The following is an 18,781-nucleotide window of genomic DNA, read 5'->3' as shown; positions in this document are numbered from 1 at the left end:
ACTGTTCATGTTAGATCAGAATTTTTGGACTATTAGCCTTAGCATGGAAGAATACAAAGTGCACCAATATATAAAAAACATGTTTATTTTCTCAGAAGCTCAGAAAATACAAATTCTGTAGGCACAGCTCCCCTCCCCCACCTCCACAGACGCATGCGGGCGCGCGCGCGCACACACACACGCGCGCACACACACACAAGAATGCTGGCTTTGGCCAATCTATATTTCCCTATTTCTTTCTCTTTAAGCATGAAAGACAACAAAAGACTGGTTGAAATGACATATTTTATTTGTGTCTCTGAACATTCTATCCTTTTGCTATCACCACTGGTGGTATCTCATGTAACTCCTAGAAGACTTCCTCTCCCCCCTTTCTTATCCTCTCTCCCAAATCACCTTCTTCCGAGGATTATCAGGAAGTTACCAATGTCCAGGCTGGTTGACTTCTTGCTAACAAAACTTCCTTTGCTGCCAGAGGGACATCTGAGGTCAGAACCAGGTCTGGTTTGGCCGCGTCAGAAGGCAACGGAGACTGAAATGAGACCTCCCCCCGGCAAAACTGACACAAAATAAAGGACCAGAGACTTTGGCTGTGTCTTCAGCAATATTTATTGGAAACGGCGATGCTTCCTGTGGTAAGAGGTTTATACATTAAGCAGTAAGATTTGCCTTTCACTCCACATGACCCACGACCGCAGGTGGCACATCCGAAGCAGCACGTTCAACCTCTGAAGGGATCTGTATAGCTAGATAAATAGAACTCTGAACACCTAACAGGACTTCATAACTGATACCAAAAACACCCAAAACCAAAAAACCACTCACAGGCTTACACACGGCACTGTGCACACAACATGAAGATGGAACAGAAGGGACGGAAATAAAAGTCATGACTGAGGTGGGAAAACTTTTGCAGGTGCGGCCATACATCTTAAACTGCTAAGCACAAAAATCGTCTTTATTTGGTCCTCATTGAGGGCAGAATCTGCACAAATGACATTCAAAGAACACAAGGTGGAAGCGGAAAGGAAAGACAGTTACTGTTTCTTGGTCTAGGAACTCGTGGAATAATGGTTTCTTGTGTTTTTCTCCTTGTGTGTCTGTGCCAAATGGACTCATGACGCACGTAATTCATAAATAAAACTGAAGTGAACATATGTGTTCCCTCTTCCCTGTACCTTTGGAAATGGCCTAAATACATAAGTGGTTTCTCTGCAGCAAGAAATTTAAGCTTGGAAACCAGATGTTTTCCCGTTTCCTCATAACGGACCATCTCTTCTCTTCAGCCTCTCCTACCATGTGTGACTGCTAACTGCCTTACTCAGAAATACAGTGGGAGTCCCCCTCTGGCTTTATGAGCAGGGAGGGAAGAAAACTGGCTGTCCCTCAGAAATAGGCATAATTGGGAGGAACAAAAGTGACTGTTTTCAGAAAAGGTTTCTAACTCACATTCGACACTGTCCTACTGATAGCATCAAGGGACTGATGCATTCAGGCCAGAAGACAAGTTGCTGGTGAGGGAGGCTTTCTTCTACAATTCTGTGGCTCACATATTTGGGAGGGGGCAATGGGAAAGCAAGACCTTTCTCCTATTGAAATGGAGAACCTGAGACCTTGAGATGGCCCCTAGGTGATAGATAATATCTTCAGTAGGATGGTTTTACCGTAATGTGGCTCATGGTCATATTCTAAGAAGCCACAGCCTCCTGAGGACCGTGTAAACAGCAGTTCAGTGACTACCAACTGGTCTCAGATGGTGTTTAAAAAGCACATGCCATGCCCACCAGCCTAAGAAGATACCACCCATCACCATGACTCTTGTGGGATCACACAAGTCAACCAAAGATACTCGGTGGGGCTTGATGACTTGGACCACTGCGGCCTGCATTTGGGATGTGTTGTAAGCAGCATTACCAAAGCAGTGGTTAAACTTAACTATCTGGGTCAAGAGGAGGTAAGCCTGCCAGCCTAATATTCTAATGGGGCAGGGCAACCAGAATCTCCACATAGTTGATGGGGAAGAAGCCTGACTGGCCATGAAGCATCCCCTCATACCAGTTCTCATCAATTTGGTTAGTGAGTGTGATGATATCACCCTCTTTAAAACCCAACTCCCCTTCATTTTCAGGTTCAAAGTCGTACAGAGCTCGGCAGCAAGGCTGATCCATTGGGGCACCTAGAAGTGAAAGCAGGAGAGAAGAACACAGAAAGACAAGGGGTATTTAACTCACGTATCTACCACCTGCTTAACCTGCCTGGCCTGCCGTCCCCCTTGCTTCTTCCCTCACTCCTCTTTCCTGCCGAAGCTTCCTCTTGTGGCTAGTCCCCAGTCCGCTGCATGGCATCTGCCCTTCACCAGTCTTCAGAAGTTTTCTCAGATTCCTGGAAGTTGCTGGATGCTGCTTCCATTTCCAGTATGAAAAATGGCCTCATCTATGCTTGCGACACATGCAACACTGTCCACCAAGGTTTGGCCCTCCTGACAATGTCCAGAGATGGGAGACCCAGTGACTTAAGGAGTTTTAATGAGTTTTAGGTTAATAGAACATGGCCAGAATCCTTTCCATGCTAGCATTTTAAAATCTCTGTACATGTGAAAGCATCAAGTCCATTAAATGGACAATGCTTGGCAACGTCAGAATAACAGTGCAGTTCTAATCTTTTAAAGGTAAAAACTCCAGCCTCTGGAAAACTGCTGTAATGTGATGAAAACAAAACAACATAACACACTGGGTTCAAGTTCATACTCTGAGTGACCTTGTACAAGGCACTTCCCTTTCAGTTTCCTTGTCTAGCATTAGAACTAACAGAACTTACTCCACACTACTTTTGTGGTTATTTAGTGAGATTATGTAAAAATTATATAACTTACTCTTGGTAAATTGTTGCATATATGTAAGGATGAGTACATGGGAGTTTTGGCATACAAAAAATAACATACTATGCCTTGAGTAAAATAATGAAGAATAGAATCGTATCTTAAAAGTGATCTATTTTAAATGACCATCCATATTTAATATAGCATGCCTTCACATGGGCACGTAAACTCAAAACACGTGCATACAGCTCCCGTGTCACCTAGATGACTTTAAAGGGAAACAATGTCAACTCCTTTTTTACTTTAAGAAAGCAAAAAATGAACAAGTCTCCAAAAGAAGAGTGAAATACGTGGTTGGTTTCTGAATAGGGAGAAGCAAACTCATCACAACTTACATGACTTGTCCTTGCAGCCAGCTAACTTCTAAGAGCCACTGTCCCGTATACCCCACCCTGGGGGCTCCGAGCAGTGAGACGAACACAAAGGGCAGAGAGCACCAACTGTCACCACAGACTTCACTTTTTTCCTTCATGGTCTCCAGAGAGCACCTCATAAAACATTTCCTACTACAGAATGTCAAGCCCTGAGCTCCAGGGAAAAGAGGAGACACTGCATTTCTTGGAAGTCCGTGTCCCGTGTAAGATAGTTTCCACTTCTTCACCCAAGCAAATTGTTATGGTTGAAAATGTTTCAAGCACAGGCTTTTACCTAATCTGTGTATCGGGGGTGGAGAGCAATGGTGCCAACTAAAAGAACCTATTATTGGGTATACATCAATATTCCTGATAGAAAATAAATTTCAGCTTTTACTATACTAACCTCAGTTACCAGGGTACAATGAGTTGGCTGAAGGCAGAGGAAGGAGGGGAAGCTAGCCGATGCTGAGATTTGAAATACATTCATCTAGAAAGGTGTTCACCCATATGCTCCGGTGACTTAAGGACTCCAGCCGGACATGCTGCTGGAGCTGCTGTCTGTGGGTTATGTGAGTGTCTGTGGGTGCGCCCTGCCAGGGCCTTCACCCTCATGCATGCTGGAACACAGAAGGGAAAACAGAACAGAAAGAGGACGCTCCTGGCACCAAAATGACACATTAGGGTGACTTAACACCACAAACAAAGGTCAAAGTCAAATGTGCTACTTGGGAGGTTTATGTGTGCTGATGATGGAGAGTGAGAGAAAAAGGGATGTACAAAGAAAGTTTTCTAGAGGAGAGAAGGGGGGAAAGGAAAGAAATGATCAATGAGAGAAGAAGGAAGAAGTGCTTTAGAAGAGTTTCTACCTGATGAAACCATCCTGTAAGAAATGTATCACTGTAGAGTTCTTGTGCAGCCAGACTGGGCTGTGCCTAGAATTTCTGGGAAAGTGTCAACAGGGTGTGCCCAGGGCCTGTCATGGGGTCTGCAGGTCTCAGCTCCTTACCTGCAGGTTTGGGTGTACCCGTGTGGGAGAGGCCTCCGTTGGGCTGAGTACTATCTCCAGTTGTAAACTCCAGGCTCATTCGTGGTTTAGGCTGATATTCCCTTCTAGGCTGAGATGAAGCTTGTCTTATTCTGCATTAAAAAGAAAAGGGAGGGGGGGAATAAGAGTATGGAGCCAATTAAGAAGCAAAAAGAAAAGCAGTAACATCCAGGAAGGCTCCTAATGTACAGCAGGGAAAATCTCAAACAAAAACAAAAACAAAAACAAAAACAAAAAACAAAACTAGCCTTCTCTGTGTATGTCTCTTGCTTTCCGTGATGTCCCTCTGTGGTCCAGCCCTCACCATCTTCATCCTGTCTCTCAATCCCTCACTTCCGCATTTATTCAGAACTCACTTTGCAAATGTGCACTCTGGTAGGTGCAGGGAACACAAAGATGAGTACGACACAGTTCTTGCCCTCAAGCAGCTTATGGTCAGTAAGGGAGACAGAATGTAAACACCTGAGGACCAGAAACCGTGGTGAGTGTTGTTCTGGAGAGACAGAGAATGCTACAGGAACACGGGGGTGGGAGCAGGGAGGGGTCTACCTGTCCACGGGAAGGCTTATGGAAGGGGAGAAAAGACAGCTGAGAGGACGTCCGGGTGGCTCAGTTGGTTAAGCGACTGCCTTCGGCTCAGGTCATGATCCTGGAGTCCCAGGATCGAGTCCCGCATCGGGCTCCCTGCTCAGCAGGGAGTCTGCTTCTCCCTCTGACCCTCTTCCCTCTCGTGCTCTCTATCTCTCATTCTGTCTCAAATAAATGAACAAAATCTTAAAAAAAAAAAAAAAAAGACAGCTGAGAGTCATTTCCAGATGAACAGTCCTTTCCAGAAGAAAGAGTTTAAGAGCTGGAGAAGGTCTGGAAGGAGGAAATGCCGTGTGCCCTGAGAACAGTGAGTGGTCTGATATACCAGAAGTAGGAAAGAAATGAGGGAAGACAGGAGGAAAGTGGAAAGGTATGGCCAATTAATGTCTTCCCCACACCCCTAAGTATTTTCCACAGTCTCAGGTGTTCATGAAGCAAAGGGTACAGAAGATTCGCAAAGATGGGGAGGGTTCAAGTTATGGTGATTATAGAACCATACTGACTTTGAACATATGTCAGAGGAAAAAAGGAAAATGGCCCTTTGTGCTCAATGGATGTCACAAAGACATATAATATTTCTTTAGTATGTTGAAATACGGGGTTTTACATCTTTCTAGATGCTTCAGAGTGTGACACACATTCCCATAAGGGTGCACTGAGGAAAGAATGACAAAGTGACACACAGGACAGAGCGGGGCCTCTGCCTACAGCTGTGAAGCTGTGCCCTGCAACTCCAGGGAGACCTGGTCACAAAGAAAACGACCTCGGCCCGGCCGTGGGGTGCACCTGAGGAGGAGGAACAGACATACAAAAGCAGTCTCTCTGATAGCGGAAGACTTGCTCACCACTCAGAGAAACGCTGTGGCAAGATACAGGCTTTCAAATAGGTTCTGCTTGCCGGGCAAACCCCTGTTGCACCACTGTGTGACCCAGGGCAAGTTACTTCACCTGCCTGGGCTTTCCACCTGTGGGTGAGGCTAATCATACTTAGTTTACAGGGCTGTCAGTAGACTGATGACAATATGCCTTTAGTACCCACCCAGAATGTCTGTTCAGCAAATCACGCCCGTTATCCTTGGTAGCACCCTGGTTTCCCATCTGTGGCAGCCAACATACAACCCACACCCTGACCTCTCATCCACACAAGATTAGATTCAATGGAACACAGTAAAACAAAGCACAAAGACACAAGAAAACCAAAACGAACGACCCACAAGGTGCCTAGGTAGGATCAGCAGGAATTTTGGCAGAAGTTTTTCTTCAAACGTATTCTATTATTTCCATTTCTTTACCCATCATTTCAGAGGAAGAAAATGGGAATATAACATTCAGGAACTGTGAGATACCTTTCTTCCAGTCTGACGGTGACTTGCTGCAGGATCTGGACGGCCTGCTTGTGGTACTCCAGCTGGGCTTGGACGAGTGCAGACAGCTGGCTCACCTGTTCAATCTGCAGGCCAATGGGGGGATCACGCCTCATTTACCAGGTCACCATCCTTAAGCATCTCCTACTGCCCCACACATATGACAGAGCTGCTCCTGACCCACAGCCCACTGCTCAGAGATTCTGTAGGCTCCACATCAGTTAAGGATAAGAAGCATCTGCATGCTTGCAAATGTCAGTACCATGAGGAGAAGCCACATTATCAGGAATCTTTCTAAAGATCACACACTTCTCACTGAACAGTCTCATTCTTAGCTACCAACTTCCAGGTAGGATTTGGCTAATTTTATTGATTTCTCATAGGAAAAAGAGACATCGACCAAAGGAGTCTTTGCTCCCTATGCTTTCCATGCTGTTAACATATTAGTGTTAATAAAAATGTGAATATTGATTTTTCACATGAGGCAGCATGGAGGCAGTTTGGTAGGATGGAAAATTTTTTGTCCTCTCTGCCTCTTCTGTAACATAAAGGGGTTGGGTCAAGTGACATCTTGGGTTCATTTCAGCTCCAGTATTCTAGGCATCCTTAGTTACTCTTCATTTTATGTCTCAGGTTGTGATCTCGCTGAATATTGTCCTCCAAGTCAGCGAAGTCAATGCTGTCCCATGATTTTTTGGGGTGGAATGGGGCCCTGGGTGCAGGGAAGGAGCACTGTAATTCAGGTCAGGCCCATGCCTACAGCATTCCTCTTCAGTAGGTAGGTGGGACACCAGTTGTTCTACATAAACACCAATGTACACCGTCTCTGGGTGGTGGGAAGGTCCAGATATGTTCAACATGCCTCCCATGTCACCAGTCAGGGCAAAGCAGTTAAGTGATAAGCACATAAAGGCTCTGTAAACACCTTGGAAGAAGGTGGTCAGCAACTGATAGAGTCAGAGGTGGGAGTGAGCAGGAACTTGAACACTGGCTAGCTGGCTTTATTACATGAGTGGTCAGAAGTCCTCATGACTACAGGGCTGAAGGAACTCAACAGAATATAACTCTAAAGCCATAAATAATAATTTAGCACACTTGGCGTGGTATGTGGGTGGCTCAGTCGGTTAAGCATCTGGCTTTTGATTTCGGCTCATGTCATGATCTCAGGATCGTGAGATCGAGCCTCATGTTGGGCTCTCCACTGGGCATGGAGCCTGCTTAAGATTCTTTCTTCCTTCCTCTCCCTCTCCCCCCTCCTGTCTCTCTCTCCTCCTCTCTAAAATAAAAAATAAATAATAATAACAATTTGGTGCACTGGAAATGTAAAAGCAGCTTTTAAACTACACTGCCCGCAAATACAGCACCTATGCTACAATCATCAATCTCAACTGAAATTAGTTTTTGAAAGAAAATATCACGTTTACTTCAAAATATAGAACATCTTAACCTATACTGACCCCTCAATTCTAAATGCATTTTAGGTGATATTCTTTTATAATCTGAAGTCAATCTGCCCTATATTTTGACAAAGTATTTCAAGCTACTGGACTTTTACATGGATCATCAGAAACATTCTTCATTTTCTCACAATTGGTAATTCTTTAAGATCATTAGTAGACAAATATCTCACTAAATTAAACTATGGAAATACAGAAAAAAAAACCCTTACCATTTCTGGATCCACTTTATTTCAAATTATTTTAAAGAAATAACTTATCGACCAAAGTTCTCACCACATACTATAATTAGATATGAACGTTTTGAATTATGTAACCCTCTAACATAATCTTGAGCCTCAATGGCAAGATTAAATTAGAAATCGGAGGAGAGGGACTCACATCCATCTCCAAGAGATTGAACATGCTTGACTCAGCAATTTCTTTAGATTCATCGAATTTCTCCAGAGCCTGACGGAGCTCTTCATCTGGAATCTTGCCTTGTCGTTTCTTCTTATAATCAAAGTCCAGGCGTCGACCCTCCAACTTCTTTAGATGATGCTGAAAAAGTCAAGGGCAGGAATATGCTTTGACAGGGTTCATGGAAAGGTCTATTTACAGCTCACTTCTCCATTATGCCTATGAGCTTCCAAAATAAGACAGGCTAAGTTCTAAAATATCACATCACCAAAAGCCAGCATCACTGGGGCAAATGCTTCCAAAAGCTAAATATGGAGAAGCATCTTTAAAAATAATTAAGAGCAAGAAAGAAATTTTGCAAATTACCAGTGCCCTTTATTTTCTGCCCTTGCTGGGCCAAAGCCAAGCTGGAATATGTCTTTCCATCCCGTGACAGAAGCTGGGAACGTGTGCATATGGCCACCTACATGGAAAACACTGCTACACAGAACCCACAAATTCCCATCTTCAAGAGAAATGGTGTCTCATGAGAAGGTAGGAGAAAAACACTTTCCTTGAAAAGAAGTGGGAAAGACTGGCATTCTTTTTGAGTCCTAGCACACTAACACTGGAAAGGGTTTATCTTTGAGGAAACCAGTCTGTGAGAATCACCTAAGTTGCTTATCAGAAATACGGATTACTGATCACCTGCATTAAAATATCTAGGGCCGGGGTCTAGGAATCTATACTTTTTTTTTTTGACTCTCAGATTGATTGATTGGTCATAGAGAGAGAGAGAGAGAGTGAGAGAGAGCACAAGCAGGGGGAGCGTCATGCAGAGTGAGAGGGAGAAGCAGGCTGCCCGCAGAGCAGGAAGCCCAATGTGGGGCTCGATCCCAGGACCCTGGGATCATGACCTGAGCCGAAGGCAGACATTTAACTGACTGAGCCACCCAGGTGCCCCTAGGAATCTATATCTTAACACTTACCCTTGTTGACTGATGCAGCTTTCAGGGAACCACTGATAAGTTTGAGTCTCCCGTTTGGTAGATGATGAAACTCAGTGGAAAAAGTCTAACTTGGAAAGGATGCTAGACAGGGTCTAATGCCCCACAGTGTTCTTCAAAATCCCTCCTCGCATCTTCCCCACTGCCTGACCACCCAACCTCTGCCCAACCCTCTAGTGACAAAGTAGGAAAGTCATTTCCCAAAGCTACAAATTATCTTTTTTATTCTAAGGGCTGTAGTATTCCATTTTAATGGGTGGGAGAAAACACTAGATTTCCCTGATCCTGGGTGTGTATGGAAATAAAGGCAGGGAGATGAAAACAGAATTGGGAGTGGTAAAGAAAGGAAAAGGAAAAGAGGAAGAAAAATATCCTAGACCTTTCCTCCCACTGTACACCCTGCCTCCCATCCATGCCCCGATCCAAGTTAAATGTTTGTTCCTTTGGAAGGGATATTCTTGTAACACATTTGAACTTGTAGTCAACTGGAGGGTAGAGTACTGGAGTCAGGGTTAATACTGTAGTTCAAGAGTGAGTCTGCCATTTACTACTGCAATCCTGAGTAAGTGACAGGATGAAGGAGACTCAAGCTAGAATAAAGAGATCTAGGGGACTTCACACTGTGGATGACCATGTTACAATAAAGTTACATTTCAGAGAGGTTCCACAAATATTTGTCAAAGGAATGAATGAGAAAACATTACACACCTAGTTGGAGGTAGAGCCAGTTGAACTTTATTTCTTTGGAACAGCTCTACGTGTTTTATAAAGAGGATGGTTATTCTTCCTCAGTCCTAACAATCGCTATGAAAATATGAAAACACGTGTTTATAGAGTGATAGTATAACAATTTACCTAAGCTAACAACTGATACAGTTAGCCTTTCAGACAGTGAAATCAGCCCAGAAAGCCGTAATTAATAAAACTGGGTGGTATCAGGGAAGGATATTATTCTTCTGGAAAAAAAAAAAAGGTTGATAACCTGAAAACTCAATGTGGAAAAGTCAAATGTAATATTCATAAGTGGCATAGTCATAATAATGGGATAAAGTATTGTATTTCTGGTTTCTCTCAATTTATCTTGCTGGGTTATTTTGTAGTCCAAACCTCATCACACACAATAAGCTTAAAAAAATGTTTTCTGGGGGAAAAAGGGCACCTACATTTGTACATTCAAACCACTCACTTCCCAAAGGATCAGTTGCAGGTACCTGAATTTCTCTCAGATCTTTGTCATGAAGGTTCTGAAGGGGGTCAATGAAGTTCTGCTTCACTTCCATGTCCAGAGAGTCTTTCACCTCTGAGAGCTCCCGCATGGCCTCCCCCACCTCACCAAGCGCTGGGCCTGCAAGGGGAGAATGAGTCTCTTGTATGTTAAAGGACAAAGGTGAAATGTATGTGTAGTAAGAGGGCCACCACAGCCGAGATGACAGGCAAAATATAATGCCTTCCAGAGAACAGTGTATTTTCTACCTAGGAGGGGTTCATACAGTACAAGAGAGTCAATGCTACCAAGGGGATGGTATCCCTTATTATGAAGAACATAAACTTTTGCTTGTCCTTTAAAAAACAATTGGGGAAGCTCCCTGCCCTCCCTTGTCACTACTGGATTTCCCTAGCAGGGAACCCGTTTAACGCCAATGCATTGAGCAGAAGCAAATACCAAGAACAGAGGCCAGGGTTCAAACAGAAAGGACAGTCATTAGCTGAGACCTCCCATCATGAAGGAGTGAAACAGAAGTGTTTTATATGGTAACTGAGTGTTGGAGGAGAGAGGGGTGAAGGAATTCACCTGGAGCCATAGAATTGGGTACCACGTAAGCAAGAGCAGAGACTGAAGAGAAAGCTCACAGGGCAGGGTGTTACATCATGCTGACTGGTCCCTCTGCCTCAACACTCAGTCATGGCGGACACACTGCCCAGTAAGTTTCCAGGCATCTGGTTATGTCCACTAGCTACCGTAAAGTCTGGGATCTCATCAGAGAAAAAGAAAGGAAACAAAACTATGACAAATCACACTAAAAATGATGAAACGCCTCTGAAGGCAAACTTTTGCCCTCTGTCTCTAAGACATATAAAACTGAGAACCAAAATATAAAACCAAAATCATCTCCTGCAGAGCACCTTACTGGCACGAAATCCCCGTGGACAAATGAAAGAAGTGAAGTGTGGAAAGCGCTCATTACCAAAGTTGCAGTCATCTCCAAGCTCTCTTCCGAACTTGAGCATGGCCTCCGCTAGCAGTGCTTCTGCCTGTGGGTAGCCTGGCCCCTTCTCCTGCCCGCGGATTTTTGACATGGTGTTGATCATGCTGAGTTTAGCTCTGGAAGCTGGAGCAGAGAGAGCAAACACTTTCACAGTAGGCAATATGATACAGTGGAGACCGGGCTGGAAGGAGAATTGGGCCCTAACTACCTGGTCCATAAACCAGCTCAGCGACAGGCAAGCACATCTTCACCTTCCCAGCTTCAGTGTCTTCATGTATAGTACGTGCAGGCTGGCCCATTGATAGATATAAACAGACATTTTTTCTTTCATCACTGAACTTTCCCTTTCTCTCAACGTCTTATGAGGAACTTAACAGAAAAGGCAAAGCCCTTCTGGGGAGAGATCCCACCCACTGTCATGTGCTCTTCCCCATTTTCCTGGGTAGCTTTCTGCGCCTCTCTTCATTGCGGCGGCCCCGGCAGTACCTCCATGGAGCTGGGAGGCCCCAGGGAAAGCATTTTGAAAACCTCTGAATTATGTATTCTCTAGGCTTTAGGATTCCAGTTTTATATTTCAATTCTAGGAATCTATGGACAGAAGTAGGAAATTGTTAATTCTTGCAGTGTGAGAGCCTTATGCCAACTTTCACTTACACCCCTATTTTCAAAATCACTGCTCAACTGAGATTCTGATGGTAAACAGACCCATGAAGAACAGAAATATGTTCATTAAAAAGGCTTCATCACTTCCCTAGCACATAATGGCTTCGGAGAATTAGTCTTATCCACAAAGACAGCACTTTAATTTCTTTTTTGGTTTGTTTTGACAAAAGGGGATGCCTAGAAGGCAATTCCAGTTTTCATGGAAGAAAAAGTTTTGTTAACACACTGTGAAGGAGACTTTCCTGATGCTTGGACACTAGGTTTCCTCAGGTTCATTTTTAGAGTTGGGGCTGTACATCAGCCTAGGACTGTGCCCAGGATCCCATCGGCATGGAAACCCTGATAGAATTCACAGCCAAAAGCACTTCTGGCATTCAGTGGCTGATAGTTGATCTTGAACACTTGTTTCAAATAGGCTTTTTTTTTTAAGTTTTCATTTAAATTCCAGTTACTTAACATCGTGTTCTATTAGTCTCAGGTGTACAATATAGTGATTCAACAGTTCCCTGTAACTCCTGGTGCTCATCACAGCAAGTGCCCTCCTTAATCCCCATCACCCACATCCCCACCCCGTCCCCTCTGGTAACCATCAGTTTGTTTTCTATAGTTAAGAGTCTGTTTCTTGGTTTGCCTCCCTCTTTTTTTCCCCCTTTGCTCATTTGTTTTGTTTCTTAAATTCCACATATGAGTGAAATCCTATGGTATTTGTCATCCTCTGACTGACTTATTTTGCTTTGCATAATACTCTCTAGCTTTATCCACATCATGGCAAATGGCAAGATTTCATTCTTTTCTATGGCTGAGTAATATTCCATCGCATGCATTGATGCACGTGCACACACACATCATCATCATCATCATCATCATCTTTTTTTCTTTTTCCTCAGATCTTGGGTTAGGGTTAAGGCCAAGGTGAGGATATGTGCCTGGAATCCTGAAGTTCAGAGACCTCTCAAGAGAATATGCTAGGGTGAAAGTAGACATGGCAGCCATCTATTGAGCTGAGGCAAGGTGGGATTTATGGGCTCCAAATACTCTTTACTTTTTTTTTAAGTTTTTATTTTAATTCCAGTTAGTTGACATACCGTGTTATATCAGTTTCAGGTGTACAATGTAGTAATTTAACACTTCCATATGTCACAAATAGACTTTTATTTAAATTTGGGCTTCCAAGGTTGAAACTGGAAATGGGGAGAGTTATCATGAGAGGGTTCCTCCCAGCCCTGCCCCAGGCATATTATAATGAACAAGGCAACTATGCTGCCTGCCTTTAGGAAGTTCCCAATGAACTAAGGGTGGCATCTGTTTTAAAAGCAATTAGAGGGGTGCCTGGGTGGCTCAGGTCATGATCCCAGGGTCCTGGGATCAAGCCTGCATCAGGCTCCCTGCTCAGCAGGAAGCCTGCTTCTCCCTCTGCCTCTCCATCTCCCTCTGCCTCTCCCTCTCCCTCTCCATCTACTTGTGTTCCCTCTCTCGCTATGTCTCTGTCAAGTAAGTAAAAATAAATAAATAAATAAATAAATAAATAAATAAATAAATAAATAAATAAGCAAGCAAGCAAGCAATTAGAGTGAAGTGTATATACTCAGTGCCATGCTGGGGAATTATGGCAAGTTACAGAAGGACAGCATCACCCCAGTCTGTGGGGATGGAGCATTGCAAAGAAGGATTCTGAAGGGAAGCGTCAAGTTTAGAATCACATAGTGAGTAGCAGTTAGCTGGGCTAACAGCATATGCAAAGCCTGGTGGTAACTGAAAAAATATATATAATTCACATTTTCTTTACTCTGCTTTTCAGGGAAAGTATATATATTACACGTTAAATTTCAAAAACTGAAAATGCCACATGGTCACACATTTTCAAGGGAACGATATTATTAGAGCATATTTTCAAAGCCTCTTCTAAAATAAGTCATATCAGAGATCCAGAAAGGACACAGTTCCTGCCCTCACTGTGCTCACAGTATAGTGAGGTGTCAGATACAAGATGCAATGATGGCTAATTTGCACAAGATACTTGGGGAACACAGAGAAGAACTAATAAAAGCACAAATAAAAATGAAATAAGCAAACACCAGACAGTAAGAATTACAGAATGAATAGAAGGAAAGAAGATAAATGGAGACCAAAGAAAGAGAGTACTGAAAACACATATGGCGGTCAACCCTTTTCAATCCTGTTTTGACTATTTTACACCCTAAAGACTTTTATCTTTTATAAAAGTTGATATTGATTTGTGCTTACATCTTGGTTCTGTTAAAAATCATCTTGTGGTAAGTAATTACCAGAAGTCATTGAAATGGTTTAATATACTGTGGCTGATTTTTAAAGTCATCATTTTCAAATGTTGGTTAATTATAAAAAGCTTTATTCTTCTACTAAATATTTACGAATATCCTGGATATATTCTACACTTTCATGAGGAGGAAGAAAACCGTTTCTATTAGTTTGGTCTATTTCTTCAAATCATCTAAAATATCTATTAATACACATATTATTCTTCATATTATGAAGAGGCTGGTTTTTAAATTCATTCACAAACTCATAAGATTTATCAAGAATCTTAGATTAGTAAAGCTTCTGTGTTCTTAAAAGCAATCATCAGACCTCTGAATTCAGCATCTTGAAATGTAACCTAATTGTTTTTAAATGAATTTTTTAAAGCTATATTTTAAGAAACAGAATAAGCCCAGAAAATACAAATTTTAGACATTAGAATTCCTATAATATGGTCTCTTCTCCTTCAAACCATCTTTTTTTCCTTTCCACCACTTTACTTTCCTCAGAAATTTTTACAGTCTCTCAGGCGACACCCCATCTTTACTGTCGCAGCATCACTGTCCTAGAGTTCAAGTCCCACCCACTGGGTTTACTGCTAAAACAGCTTCTCAACAGCAAACATTCCCCTGGTCCGCGAGAGCAGGACCCCGGCATGCTGATCTGTGTTATCTCCCAGACAGGGTTAGCGGAAAGTTGTACACACAGTGGATGTTTAATACATGTCCACTGAAGGGAGAATAAATGAATGAACAGATTATCTTGAAAACTAGTAGAATATCATAGCAATGGTTTCCCGAAGTAGACTATGTTCATATCCTCTGGCTCATGTGCCCAAGAGCTTTTTGAAGCATAACAGAGAATGGGAATTAGAAAACTTGTTTCCTTCTATTGAAAAATAAAAGTTTTTAGGAGAGAAGAGAAGATAACCAACCCTGCTTAGGGTGGGACTCCATATTAAAAACAAGGCATTAGGGCCAGCCCACATAGTGAACTGTGAGATTTCCCCACCCACTTCCCCTACTTATCCCCTAGAGAACTGGCCAGCCAGGTTAATACCTTCTGGATGGGGGACTAGAAGATTCTTCTCTGGGGAATACAACCAATCCAGAAGAGACCTAAAGACACTGATAGCTGTAAGCACCCAATATACCAACTCCAGGCTGATCACCCTAGGAAGAACCCATTACAGTTTATAAGCCTCCACTGACCCCCACACAGCTTTACTGCCCTATACCTAAGTGGAAAAAGATAGACACTATCACTAGATTTTGAAAAAGGCTTCTAACATAACAGGGCCAAAACAAATAAGGCAATTATAGGAAACAAACAATTCAGGGAGGCAAAAATAACTATCATTAATGTTCTCAGGTGTCTAAGATACTTTACCCATGAAATAAAAAAAGAAACAGAGGGGTGCCTGGGTGGCTCAGTCATTAAGCATCTGCCTTCGGCTCAGGTCATGATCCCAGGGTTCTGGGATCGAGCCCCGCATTGGGCTCCCTGCTCCACGGGAAGCCTGTTCTCCCTCTCCCTCTCCCCCTGCTTGTGTTCCTGCTCTCGTTGTGTCTCTTTCTCTCAAATAAATAAATAAAATCTTAAAAAAAAAGAAACAGAGGAACTCTTAGAAATTAATATAACTGTATATGTGAATTTAATTAAACTATAAAATTAAAAAATCATTAGAAGCACAGAGTTGAGGCACATTCCACCCCCCGCAAAGGAAGACAAAATTTTAAAAAGAGATAGAAAATCAGAAGAAAGCATAAAATCAGGATTAGTCCAGGGGGTCTGGTGGCTGAATGATGAAAGTTCCAAAAAGAAAACACATAGAAGGGGAAGAAATTTTTTTAAAAGTTAAAGAAAATTTCTCAGAACTGATAAATGTATGTTTCCATATTGAAAAGGTCCACTGAATGCCCACCACAATGGCTAAACGGGTCCACAAGGAGGACCATTCACATGAAATTTCACTAGGAACAAAAGTTCCTAAAACCCTTCAGAAAGGAAAAAATAGGTTATATACAAATATCAAGAATTAGAAGGACACTGAACATGAGAATATCATGAGCAAGAAAAATTTCCTCAGAAAACAATGGAGCAATGACTCCAAATTTCTTAGAGAAAATAATATATAACTCTATATTCAAATTATCAGTGAAGCATGAAGGTAGAATGATGACATTTTCAAACACACAAGGAAGGTTTCTGATTTTTCTTCCCAAGCTAATGGAAGAGCATTCTACCAAAATGAAGATATAAATCAAGAAAATGGACAGGTATAGGATCTAAAAAAAGAGATCCAATGTAAGGAAAGATGTAAAAATGATGACCAAAGGAGATCTCAAGAGGGTCACTGTGCATCACACATTGGGCAACTGTAGCTGATACTACACATCATAACCAGGGGCGTGTAACACGGGAAGCCATGACTACAAAGGAGCTATACTCTCACCGTGATCCCCCATGAGGTCAAGTTACAGTTATCAACCACTATACCTTGCTTTATAATGCACCCTTCATTGGCTTCCCCTCTAACCTACTTCCCTTGACGTTTCCTGGACTCACTTCCCAAATCAACCATTTGTGCTCAAATCCTTACCTCATGTATTCCTTCTGAGGGAACTCAAACTAAGACAGCAACCAATCTAGAATGCAGCACCAGATAGCTCAAAGATAACAACACCTGACATGTTTCAATGTAATGAGAGAAAATTCATGTGCACGGCAGAGGGTTTGGGAAAGAATTAATGAATGGTCCACAAAAAGCGAAGAAAATGAGAAATAGGGGCACCTGGGTGGTTCAGTCGGTTAAGCATCTGCCTTTGGCTAAGGTCATGATCTCAGGGTCCTGGGATCAAGCCCCATGTGGGCTCCCTGCTCAGTGGGGAGTCTGCTTCTCCCTCTGCCCCTCCCCCCACTTGCGCTCTCTATCTCTGTCTCTTAAATAAATAAAATCTTTAAAAAAAAGGAAAATGAAAAATAAAACATTATTAACTCCAAGAAAAACAAAAACATTGTACAAGAAAGGAAATATAATCATACTATATGTCCCAGCTCTATACAAGTTTACAAGGGCATAAAATGTAAATACTGAATACTAATCTAACAAAAATTATGCCATAAACATACTGGTAATAAGGAAGGGAAAGGATGTGGGAGAATGGGAAGATAAGAAAAGAGGAAACAATTCTCATCTTCCAAATTGGAAATCAAACAGAAAACACTTAAAACTGGAAAACCAAGCAGGGAGCAACATAAGCATGTTGTTTCAAGATTAGAAGAAAATCCAAAGAAAGAGCCAAAAGCATCTTGAAAGTGTTGTTTCTGGGAATTGGGGGAAAGAATGCAACTCCAAGTGCACTGCTGCTTTTTGTAAAAATTTTTATAAAATTCTTTGATTTTGTATAATATGTACATGTATTAATTCCCTTATAAAAAAAACTAATTTTAAAATACTTCCCACTCTCTTTTCCCTTAGGAGACCTAATTTAGTGGCTGAACTGGATAAGCGATACTCATGGTATCTTGACAATCTGGGCACTGTTCTAACCTCAAGGATCTTTCAACAAAAAGTTTTATACCTTAACTGGTTTAAGGAGAACCGGCCAGGAAAAGAAAACATACATATTAACAAGTAAAATGCCATCAAAGAACCATCAAAGAAAAGGGTTTGATGAGTCCACAGCCAGTTGATTTCTGGAAGCAAATTATCTAGTCAACTTAAACAGCAAGAAGTGAAATTAGGATGACCCTAAAAGACTGATCTTTCCCCCAAAAAAAGGAGGCATGGGGGAGTCCCATTGTTTTGTGCTCCATAAAAAGGCAGTTTACTTTTTGGCCTAGTGTTGTAACTACTGGGTAGTTACAAACTCACTACTTCCTCTTCTTGGTTTTTAAAATTTTTATTTCTTAATCCAAATGAACAAACAAGAAAGCCATTAGATCTTGTGTTTCACTATCAGCATCGTGCATTAAAATAAACATTGGTTTTAGCTCAGACAAACATAGGTAAAAATCCAGGCTCAAAATCTTGCTGGCTAGTATATTCCTGAAAAATAATCATTCATAAGGTTATCTGTATTCACTGATAAAGAGCAAAAAGAATAACTCGCATAGGCACACAACAGGCACTGGAGACAGGGGCAAGTGCTCCTTCATTCCCCCTTCCAAGTTCTCTTTTCTGAGTATGGGCACTGGTGTGCTCTACCGCTGGCTTGAGTGTATGGGGAGCTCCGTCTCCCAGAATCCCTTCTCCACATGCTTCACAGTCAGAACTGGTAGAATGTGAGGCTGTGCAAGACTTGGGAGGTGAAGGGGAAGCAGCAGTCATAACATTCTGGAGGCTGTCACTGTATAGAGGAGGTAACAAACCGATGCAGAGCTACAAATGGGTTCCACCTTGTTCTCCCTCTTCCCTATTCTGTATCTGGCTCTTCTCGAGTGCTGATTCTGCTCAACAACAGGGACCCCAGACCCACCAAAGATGTTTTGTTGCAAATGCAGAGGTAGTAACCCTGAAGAACCAACAACCTTCTGCTGCCTTCCATAGCTTCTGCAG

The 18,781-nt window shown here is 42.3% G+C and overlaps 1 protein-coding gene across 3 annotated transcripts in view; it reads right to left on the bottom strand.

The window, feature by feature from the left end:
* Window positions 1-213: 213 nt before the first annotated feature.
* The window catches only part of SH3GL2 (SH3 domain containing GRB2 like 2, endophilin A1), a 211,198-nt gene continuing 192,630 nt past the window's right edge, over window positions 214-18,781 (bottom strand). For 2 of the 3 annotated variants that reach the window (XM_073880847.1, XM_073880848.1), the window contains exons 4-9: window positions 11,260-11,403; window positions 10,285-10,418; window positions 8,070-8,228; window positions 6,214-6,317; window positions 4,241-4,371; window positions 214-2,176 (exon numbers count right to left, since the gene is read on the bottom strand). In XM_073880847.1, the coding sequence (XP_073736948.1) occupies window positions 1,977-2,176; window positions 4,241-4,371; window positions 6,214-6,317; window positions 8,070-8,228; window positions 10,285-10,418; window positions 11,260-11,403 (872 nt within the window). In that variant the 3' untranslated portion in view covers window positions 214-1,976. The remainder of the gene's footprint in view (window positions 2,177-4,240; window positions 4,372-6,213; window positions 6,318-8,069; window positions 8,229-10,284; window positions 10,419-11,259; window positions 11,404-18,781) is intronic. The other variant, XM_025887866.2, reaches the window with a different exon arrangement.

This window comes from Callorhinus ursinus, unplaced genomic scaffold, assembly GCF_003265705.2.
Source record: "Callorhinus ursinus isolate GAN/ISIS: 27379988/994484 unplaced genomic scaffold, GSC_fseal_2.0 scaffold39, whole genome shotgun sequence".
Taxonomy (NCBI): Eukaryota; Metazoa; Chordata; class Mammalia; order Carnivora; family Otariidae; genus Callorhinus; species Callorhinus ursinus.
This window is presented reverse-complemented; position numbering and strand designations above follow the sequence as displayed.